This window comes from Arachis ipaensis, chromosome B10 (genome assembly GCF_059453495.1).
Source record: "Arachis ipaensis isolate K30076 ecotype BB chromosome B10, ASM5945349v1, whole genome shotgun sequence".
NCBI classification, from domain to species: Eukaryota; Viridiplantae; Streptophyta; class Magnoliopsida; order Fabales; family Fabaceae; genus Arachis; species Arachis ipaensis.
The window spans coordinates 93,090,441-93,101,443 of NC_142435.1; the positions used below are offsets into that span (position 1 = coordinate 93,090,441).

Sequence of the window (11,003 nt, forward strand, 5' to 3'; positions counted from 1 at the left end):
ATTGACAAGAAGGGAAGGTATAAGCTTTTCTTGTTTGAGGTTACTTGCTAAGATTAAAGCCTTGCTATCTTTCACTTAAAAATTTCTGAAGGTTTTGATAAATTTTACCACCAATAGAAGCAGGAGGCTAATCTGATTCAATCTGCTCTTATTGTCAATTATCTCTGTTTCCATCTCAATGTGTTCCTGTCCTAAATAACTTTCCCTTTATGTTCTGATTTGTAGGTTGGGGAAGATGTCGTGGAAGAACTAACCAAGTCGATGCAAAAAATTGGCTTGGATATGCGAGTTTCAGCTCTAGTCAGTACCACTAACCTCTCTTCAGGATTGATTAATAATTTTTAATATATGGACTTGAGAATGATAGTTTCAAGTTTGTGTTTGATAGAAAGTTTGGACTAATAAGGCTGTACACCAGACTAACTCGGTGATTTTGCATTAGGTTAATGATACCATTGGAACACTAGCTGGAGGCAGATTCTACAATCAGGATGTCATTGCTGCTGTGATCCTTGGTACAGGGACAAATGCAGCATATGTGGAACGTGCAAATGCTATTCCAAAATGGCATGGCCCTCTCCCGAAATCAGGAGGCATGGTAAGTAGGTTATACTATTTATGACTGTCATTGTCTTGCATGTTAGAAATATCTTTACTTTGCTGTCATACTAGAGCTAGCGTCACCATTTGCTGGTATAAAGCATGCTCTGATTACATGCAAATACTGCAGGTTATAAACATGGAGTGGGGTAATTTCCGATCCTCACATCTTCCTCTAACAGAATATGATGTAGCTCTAGATGCTGAGAGCTTAAACCCTGGAGAGCAGGTCAAGATCATCACGTTATAGTCATTGGTTTAAAGCTTTAACCAGCATGTGTAATTCTGTAATATTCTTTCACTATTGTTCTTAGATATTTGATAAGTTGATTTCTGGTATGTATTTGGGGGACATTGTAAGGAGAGCTTTATTGAAGATGGTTGAAGAAGCTGACTTTTTTGGAGATACAGTTCCCCCCAAGTTGAGAGTTCCTTTCATACTCAGGTATGCATGCTAGTTAATTATACTCAAGTATTACAAGAAGTTGTGCTGCCTCCCTTGCAGTGAGATTTGCAAATCATGGGCACTCTACTATGGTGGTTTCAACTGACCCTGCTCACTCCTTAAGCGACTCTTTTGCTCAGGTACCTAACGAGACCAAGAAAAATCTCTTGATTGTTTAGTTTACTAGTTCTTCAATATGGATAAAACTTCAGAAGTGTAATGCTACAATCTCGTTAGGATTTGACAGGTGGTAGGCTTGTTCCGGTTTAAGGAGTGGAGTCACCATTATATGCTCTCAAGGTACTCATTTTGATTGAAACAGAATTGAATATTAAACTAATAGTTCTCATGTGTTTCTATTTGTGAAACCGTTTCTCGCATTCTATTGAATCTTTTTTTGGGGCAGATAAACCCTGATAAATCTATGGAAGAGTTCCGAGCAGCTAGTCAAAAACTTGGTGATGGCGTGGGCGTAAAGTCTTTAATGCAAAGCACGGGACTTGAAATGATTGCTGACCAGGTAGTTTCTGCTTTTAATTATGAGTATTTCTTAATCTAGTGTTAAGTTTTAAGCATTTTTAGGGGCTAATAATTTCTTCTATTTATGTCCATATAGAACAATTCAATGTATCAAATCTCCAAAGTCAATGACTCATTTATAATTGAATTTGGTATAATAAAGCTGATTCACTTCTTCTAACATTATATGATGTCTTAATTTTTTGATAATTTTTTACCTCTCCTATATCTAATTTAAGTGTGAAAGTCTGGTTAATTAGTGCATGAAAAATGCTATAGGGACATATTAGGATTGTGTTAAAGGAAATGGAAGAAAGAAACACCTGTAGATTTTCATGGTTTTAATGAAACAAGATAATACATAATTCCTTGAATTCACCTCTTCTGCCGTGACCATGTTATTTTTTTTAGTATATGCTTTCTTGGTTTACTATGTCTACGTGTTCCATTTAATTTTTATAATTATGAATGTCATTATGAATATTTTTTTAATTACTTTTCTATATAATTATGCAGGGTAACAATGAAGATTAAGTAATAATGAAGATTAAGCTGGCTATTATTGTGGTTTATTGGCTAAGATAGAGTGCTATTTAGAATCTTTACATGTATGGTTGACTAATGATTTTTATTAGAAGATACTTTTATTGGCTAAGTGATATTATGGTTTTGATATGGCTATGCTTATTTTAGTTTGAGATGTATGAATTTTTACAGTTAACTTCATTCTAGTACTTTTGGATCAATGTTATAAATATATTTTGGTTAGAGATAATTTTTATTATATAAAGAAATTATTTAGTATAATTATGTATTTATTTTTATTTTGTAATATTCAACTCATTTATACATGTAATCATATTAACTATTATGTTGTATTAATAATTATTAGATATATATATATATATAGGGGAAAAAAAAAGACCTAAGGCTACACTTATATATAGTAGCTATAGTATACAAAAAAAAAAAAAGAGACCTAAGGCTACACTTATATACAGTAGCTATAGTATATATTAAAAAAAAAAAAAGAAGGACCTAAGGCTACGCTTATAAAAAGTAGCTGTGGTATACAATGTGGCTACGCTTTACAAGTGATGCAGTAGCGTTGAAAAGCGTAGCCTATTCTAGAAGAATGAAAGCTGAAAAGCGTAGCCTTTGGTCCTGGACAGCATCACTTGAAAAGCGTAGCCTATTCCCAAACGCCAAAAGCGTAGCCCTTGGTGCAGAAAAGCGTAGCCTTTGAGAATAGGCAACGGCCGAATAGGAATCACTCCAAAAAGCGTAGCCGTAGCCCAAAAAGCGTAGCCGTAGCCTAAGGCATCATTTTTTTTCATTTTTGGCTACACTTTTCAAGTGTACCTGAATGGGTGTTTTTCTTGTAGTGGTAGCACTTCCCTTATCCAGATTACTACAGAAGGATATTGAGTTCGAGTTCAGTGAAGATTGTAAGCAAGCGTTTGATAAGCTGAAGGCCGCCCTGACTCAAGCTCCAATTGCGAGAGGACCAGACTGGAGCCAGCCATTTGAAATCATGTGCGATGCTTCCAACCATGCAGTAGGAGCAGTGTTGGCTCAGCGCGAAGGTAAGGATCCTTTTGTTATTGCTTATGCGTCTAAGAGTTTAGACGCTGCCCAGTCCAATTATACTACTACTGAGAAAGAGCTTCTTGCTATTGTTTTTGCTCTGGATAAATTCCGAGCTTATTTACTTGGTACTAGAGTAGTAGTGTATTCGGACCATGCAGCTTTAAAGTATCTATTATCTAAAATGGAGTCCAAACCAAGACTCATACGTTGGATATTGCTATTACAAGAATTTGATTTAGAAATAAAGGATAGGAGTGGTAACCAGAATTTAGTGGCAGACCACTTAAGTCGCCTTGAGCACATTAAGGATGATTCTGCTCCTATAGATGATAATTTTCCATTTGATAACCTGCAAGTAGTATCTGAGGTATCTCCCTGGTATGCACCTGTAGCTAATTATCTAGTTAGCCGCACATTTCCTCCTAACTTTTCTAAGCATCAAAGAGACAAGTTGAAAAGCGAGTCTAAATATTATATATGGGATGACCCATATTTATGGAGATGTGGCGCTGATCAGGTAATTAGACGGTGTGTGCCTCAATCAGAATTCCAGTCCATCTTAGAGGCCTGTCACTCATCTGAGAGTGGAGGACATTTTGGCCCTTAAAGAACTGCTAGAAAAATCTTGGACTGTGGATTCTGGTGGCCTACTCTTTTTAGAGACGCTGCTGAATTTTGTAAATCTTGCCCCCCATACCAAAAATTTGGTAATATATCTAGGAGGGATGAGATGCCTCAACAAATTATACTTTTCTGTGAAATTTTTTATGTTTGGGGCATTGACTTCATGGGTCCATTTCCAAATTCTAATGGTTATTTTTATATATTATTAGCTGTCTACGTTTCCAAATGGGTGGAAGCAATTCCTACCCGCACTGATAATGCTAACACTGTTGTTTCCTTTGTGAGAAACCACATTATTTGTCGCTTTGGATCACCACGAGTAATCGTGAGCGATCAAGGCACCCATTTTTGTAACAGGAGACTAACAGGATTAATGAAGAGGCATGGGATAATTCATAAGGTTGCAACAACATACCATCCTCAGACCAATGGGCAAGCCGAGGTGTCAAACAGAGAGATAAAGCGTATCTTGCAGAAGATAGTCAAACCTCATAGAAAGGACTGGAGCACTAGGCTACAAGATGCACTCTGGGCATACAGAACAGCATACAAAACACCCATTGGGATGAGTCCGTTCCGCTTAGTTTATGGAAAAGCTTGTCATCTCCCTGTTGAGGTAGAGCACAAAGCCTTTTGGGCAGTCAAGGAGTGCAACATGGGGATGGAGAACGCCGGAGCTAAAAGGAAGTTGCAACAGCAAGAACTGGAAAGCCTTCGCCTAGAAGCTTATGAGAACTCAAGACTATACAAGGAAAAGATGAAGGCTGCACATGATCAACACATCAAGAGGAAAGAGTTCCAACCTGGGGATTTAGTCCTCCTTTACAAATCTCATCTGAGGCTCATGCCAGGCAAGTTGAGATCCAGATGGGAAGGTCCATACAGAGTAGAGAAGGCCGAACCGTACGGAGTCTATCACCTAAGTCATCCTTCAAGTTCTGAACTTATCAAAGTTAATGGACAACGCCTGAAGCTATACCATGGCGAGAAGATGCAGAAAAATAAGGAGCTTGAGATCTTCCTCTTGGAGGATCCCCATATAGCAGAAGATTGAGCTAGTGGAGCGTCCAACTTACGGACGTTAAAGCAAAGTGCTAGGTGGAAGACAACCCACCATGGTATGATCGTTCTTTTCTTTATTTTTAGTTTTTCATATTCAAAAACTCTTCTCTTTATCAGTACTTTCGTGCATCTGCATCTGCATATTTATAAAAAAAAAGGAAAGTGCCATGCGACGCGACCGCATCAGCGATGCGTCCGCGTGGCAAGGAGAGGAAAGAAAAATAAAAACGAATAGAGAGTCATGCTGGAGCATGGCTGGAGGCGTGCCAGTGGCACAAATCAACCCACGCGACCGCGTGCCCACGCGGCCGCGTGCCCTGATTTTCGACGTAAAACGGATGCACAGCTAAAAGTTGTGCTAGAGTGGTGCTGGACTGGCGCTGGACGCGTAATTCCCCTCACGCGACTGCGTGCCCCATGCAGCCGCGTCGTACCCCATAAACTGCCTACTCACACGATCGCATGCCCCACGCAATCGTGCCACCTAAAATTTGGCATTTAATAATTTTGAACAGAGAGTTGTGCGAGTGTGAGGCAACCCTCGCGCCACTGGCACAAACTGGGTCACGCGATCGCGTGGCCGACGCGACCGCGTCAATCACCTTAAGCGCAAGTCGCGCGACCGCGTGCCCCATGCGATCGCGTCACTTGCGGCGCACAGTTTTCCTACTTTTGCCAAATATCATATCTTTCTCTTCTCCAAATCCTAATTTTTCTTTTCCCTCCTTATTTCTTCCTCCTCCCTTCTTCCTTCTATCTCACCTTTCACTCTCTATCTCTCTCACCTCCATTACCAAGGTTTTATTTTCTTCTTCCCTCTTTTCTTTTTTCTCATCTTCTTATTTTATATGTTATTTTCTTTTCTTTCCTTTTTTCTTTTCATTATTCGTATTTTCTTTCTTCTTCTTTCCTTTTTACATGGTGTTAGAATTTTATTTAAGTCATTATTCTTCCTTATATGCTTGTGGATTGTTGCAAATTGTGTGGTAATTATATATTATTTTCTTTAAAGGGTTGCTTGCATGTTCACTTTACTACTTTCTATACTTTATTTACCTTGCATGCTATGTGTTTGTGAAAAAGCCCATATGGCATTATGCACTTCTCTATGTTATTCTAATATTCAACGCTTGCTTTTCACAAATTTCCTTTACTATTATATTAATTGAATTTAATTGTCAATACAAACGTGATGGTTCGTTACAAAGTAATGCTTGCTCTATGCTACTCATGCCCTTTTCCGGCATGCCAATAAACACCTTGCATTCACTTGTCACTATATGCACTAGCTATTTTCCTTCGATGACTTTTCACATGTACTCATGAGCGTGTGTTAATGTCAGTTACCTCTTAATGTGCATCCATCACCACCTTTTCCGTTCTCTTCCTTGCTATATATCTCTTTGAATTCAATTTACTCTCTCTTCCCTTTTCAGGATGGCCAACAAGAAAGAAAAAGAGAAAGCTACTCCCAAACCCCTAGCAAGGAGAGGAACTAAAAGAGCACTAGTGGCAGAGCCTTCTTCAACTGCAGTCAAGCCCTCAACAAAAAGAGTTAAGAGGATCATCAAGGTTGATGAAAAGGAGAAAGCCTTTCCAGCAAAGGACACTGCGCGATTTCCAAATCGCTACTGTGAGCAGATGTTCCCTATTATAGCTGAAAGGAGTTACAACAACGAATACCTTCTTATCCTCCCGCCCAATATTGCTACTTTTGTTGAGCCGCAAATTGAAGGAAGACAATGGGGTTTCCTACAGAGATAACCAAGGCAGGCAAATCTTTCTTGGGTAGTCGAGTTCTACTCTAACTTCTACCTGCCTACCTTGCAGTCTGTCTTTGTTCGTCAGAAGCAAGTACCCATTACAGAAGAGGCCATTCAAAAAGCTTTAGGTCTTCTCCCTATTCCAGAAGGATTGGACGCCTTTCAAGAAGCCGCACTCAAGTGCCAGATGTACCAATTTGACTGGGAAGCTGTTCTCAGAGTTATCGCACTACCTGGCAGCCGTTGGATATACGGATACCATCGTACCCTCCCTAAGGGAATATCGACTTCAGCACTTACCTTGGAGGCTCGCATATGGGCACAGATCCTGTCCCATTATGTCTTTCCGAGCACTCACGAGTCCTCCTTCACTGCAGACATGGCCGTTCTACTATGGTGCATCCTTACAGACCAGCCTCTGAATCTACCAAGACATATCCGGAATGCCATGGGACACATACAAATTGTGGGCAACTTACCTTTTCCTGCCTTGGTCTCAAATCTTGTCTCAGCAGCCGGAGTCTCCTACAGAGCTGGAGACACCAAAGCCATGCTCTCACGGGATGATCAGTATGTCCCTAATGGGAAATAACTCAGACTTTCAGCAGCCACTACAAGCCTTCTTACTACTCCAGTTGAAGATATTCCTTCTTCAACACCACAAGCACCTACAACTGATGAACTGCTCCAGCAGATAATCAAAAGCTTTGATCGGCAAGAACAGAAAGCGAAGTTAAGAGAGCGCCGTAACGAGCGCCGATTCAAACACCTCAAGGAGCTACTCAAGGGACACTTCAAGGACTCAGACACCCCAGACTCCACTTCCTTTACTAGCATAGGGAGCCATGATGGTCCCGACTGTGGAGATACTGCTACCAGCCCACCCCTGTTCCTGACAGATGGCACCGAGGATGGTGCAAAGCCTTAAGTGTGGGGAGGTCGGTCAGTACCTGACTTCCGGAGGTAATTTTTCTTCCCTAGCACGAATAAATTAGGATATTTTAGTTAGATTTTCTTTCTTTTATAGAATAGGATAAATTGCATAGTAATAGGTTAGTTGCATGCATGCTCTACTTGATTGAAAAGACAATAAGTTTCTTCTAAGACTCTATCTTTGGAACAAAATTTCACTAATTTTTAAAAATTTTTTATGATAAATCTGCTTGAAATTGTATTTGGAACATGATTTTTGAGCTAAAGAACACACAACCTATGAAGATTTGAGCCTTTATATATGGTTACATTATTTAACCATAAACATTTTATTCTTGTGTGTTTACTTCTCTATGATTGTAATCTATATTTTGTTTCATCCTATATATCCAATATTTATTATATTCGTATGCTTGCATATGATTGAGGCCATCTTTTGTTTAAACTCACTTATCCAAATTAAGCCTACCCTTTTCAATTACCTTTGTTAACCATTTTGAGCCTTTAAATCCTATTTGTTCTATATTTCACCACATTACTAGCCTTAAGCGGAAAAACAATTGTATATCCCAAATTGAATCTTTGGTTAGCTTAAGATAGAATTGTGTGTGCTAGTTAAATATGGGAAATTGTGGGAACAAAAGTTATTAAAAGAATGTGTCATGATAATACAATGGGAATTTGGATACCTACTCATGTGAAACTATAAGAATTAAAAATCTATGTGCATTGATAAGCTATGTTTATTTTTATGTCTATCTAAAAATAATAATAAATAAATGAGGGGACAAAATCACCCCAATGCTGAATTAAGAATTCAAAGATCAATGAACATATAAAAAAAATTTTAAAATAAAAAGTTGATACATGAGTATGGAATGCAAAAGGGAATTCTGGGTAGCTAAGTATGAATTCTAAGGTCACACTAAATATATATAGGTTAGATTAAAGCTTGGGTTAATTAAAGATTCAATTTATAAGCTCACTTAATCATATATATACCTCTACCTCTACCTTGGCCCCATTACAACCCTGGAAAGACCTCATGATGTTTGCATTGGTATGTTAACTGTTGTTGATTGGTTAGGAGAAGAACAAAAGTTAGAGAACATGATTAGAGAAGGAAAGAGTGATTACTCTATACACTAGAGAGATCAGAGCGTACATACATCATCAGTGAGGGTTCGATGCTTGAATTTCCATGTTCCCTGCTTTCACGAGCTATCCTCTTGCACCTTTGTCTGTCTTACTGTATAATGATAGAATTAGTGGAATTTGATTTGTAATTATTTTGAAGAGCTTATTTACTTTCGATCAAGTGGGCAAGAATCATATAGTTGCATTCATATATATAGGATTGCATTGCATTGCATTAGTTTCTACATGTTCATACTTGTTTATTTTATCTCCTTCAATTGAGCATGAGGACATGCTAATGTTTAAGTGTAGGGAGGTTGATAAACTACTATTTTATAGTTTATATTGTGTTTAATTGTGTGGTTTTATCATGATCCTAACCCACTTATTCATTAAAATAGCATGCATTTATATTTCCTTCCTGAAATTATTACATGAGTGAAAACTGCTTCCTAGAGACTTTTAATTATACATTTTACTTCTCCTTTATTCCATTCGATGCCGTGATCTGTGTGTTAAGCATTTCAGGCTTTATAGGGCAAGAATGAGTTGGAAATTGGAAAGGAAGCTAGCAAAAATGGAAGGAACACAAGAAATTGAAGAGATGACCAACGAGAAGCAACGCGGCTGCATGGACGACGCGACCGCGCGGAGAAGATCAAATCGCAGTGACGCGGCCGCATGGATGATGCGACCGCGCGAAATGGAAAAGCACGAGCGACGCAGAGGTGTGGACGACGCGCCCGCGTGGTGAAGCGAAACGCGAATGACGCGTCTGCATGAGCGACGCGATCGCGTGGCATGCGCGATCTGCATAATTTGTAGACTCGCTGGGGGCAATTTTGGACCCTATTTTGACCCAATTTTCGGCCCAGAATAGCAGACTAGAGCCAGAGAACATGCAGAAACCAGAGACAACATTCATTCTACACGATTTTAGTTTTTAGATCTAGTTTTACTCATCCTCTAGGTTTTCTCTCTACACATTCATAGTTCTTAGGATTTAATTTTCTCTTAATGTTTTTGGCATTGGAACACTGAGAAGAGTTATTACCTCATCAAGACTTTGTCATTCTAGTTCGTTTTCTTTACTTGGCTTCACTCTTCCATGTTCTTTGCTTTGTTAATTTTACCATTGGAATATTTTTAGGATTATTTAATACAAGGATCACCTTTATTTTTAATTGACTATTTCGATTTTTATTTACAATGTCTTCCTTTAATTCCTTTTTATATGCTATGAATTTTACATTCACAATGAGCGAGTAGTTCCCTAACTTGATGGGGAATTGATTGAAAGGAACCCTTGAGTTGGGAGGCTTGAAAGAAAAATTGTAATTGGGTTTATGGTTAGATTGCCTCCTAATCACTAACACCAATCCCTTTTAATTAAGTGGATTGCGACTTGTGAACGGACGTAGCATTCCAACTTGTTTGACTTTCCTTTACCTAGTGAAGGATAACTAAACAGGACAACCTTCAATTGTCAATTAATCCTGAGAGCATTCCAACAATAATAGGGATTCCAACTAATCAATTCCCAGTCAAGGCTTTTATTTACATTATTCAAATTCACCAATTTAATTTCCTGTTTGCTCAATTCAACCCTTTTTGAAAATCTCTGATTAATAAAATAGCACACTTTTCTGCAACTCGTTGGGAGACGACCTGGGATTCATACTCCCAGTATTTTAAATTTTAATTTTCTGTGACACCTTTCTAAATTGAGCGGTGGATTTCTGGCGAGTTAAGAACTATACTTGCAATGTATATATTTTAACAATTTTTAATTCGCCAATTTCTGCCCGCATCAGTTGCCTCCCAATAAGCGCTTCTTTATTGTCTTTAGCTGGAACTTACTGAGCTTTTAATCTAGTCTCAGCTTTGAGCATTCTTGCTCAACATTGCCTTCAAGATAATGCTTGACTCTCTGTCCATTAACAATGAACTTCTTATTAGAATCAATGTCTTGAAGCTCCACATAGCCATTTGGTGACACACTTTTAATCACATATGGTCCCCTCCACCGGGATTTTAGTTTCCCAGGGAATAATCTGAGCTTAGAGTTAAATAGCAGAACCTTATGTCCTGGTTCAAAGACTCTAGATGATAGCTTTCTTTCATGCCACCTTTTTGCTTTCTCTTTGTAAAGCTTGGCATTTTTGAAAGCAGTGAGTCTGAATTCCTCTAGCTCATTCAGCTAGAGCAATCTTTTTTCTCCAGCTAATTTGGCATCAAAGTTTAGGAACCTGGTTGCCCAGTAGGCCTTATGCTCCAGTTCCACAGGTAGATGACAGGCCTTACCATACACAAGCTGGTATGGAGAGGTC

At 38.7% G+C, this 11,003-nt stretch overlaps 1 protein-coding gene across 1 annotated transcript; it reads left to right on the plus strand.

Annotated features, from left to right (window-relative positions):
• The first annotated feature begins 231 nt into the window (after positions 1–231).
• LOC107620659 (hexokinase-1-like) lies at positions 232–1,058 on the plus strand. The gene is made up of 4 exons (XM_088488031.1): positions 232–300; positions 443–598; positions 731–829; positions 915–1,058. The coding sequence occupies exons 1-4, from the start codon at positions 262–264 to the stop codon at positions 1,056–1,058; spliced, it is 438 nt and encodes a 145-aa protein (XP_088344157.1). The 5' UTR covers positions 232–261.
• Positions 1,059–11,003: the final 9,945 nt, after the last annotated feature.

Excerpts from the sequence above, each read along its gene's own strand:
- LOC107620659 (XM_088488031.1), top strand. The coding sequence starts at position 262 with ATGCAAAAAATTGGCTTGGATATGCGAGTTTCAGCTCTA. Across the intron at positions 599-730 it reads TCCCGAAATCAGGAGGCATG|GTTATAAACATGGAGTGGGG; the intron begins GTAAGTAGGTTA and ends CAAATACTGCAG. Across the intron at positions 830-914 it reads GCTTAAACCCTGGAGAGCAG|ATATTTGATAAGTTGATTTC; the intron begins GTCAAGATCATC and ends TATTGTTCTTAG.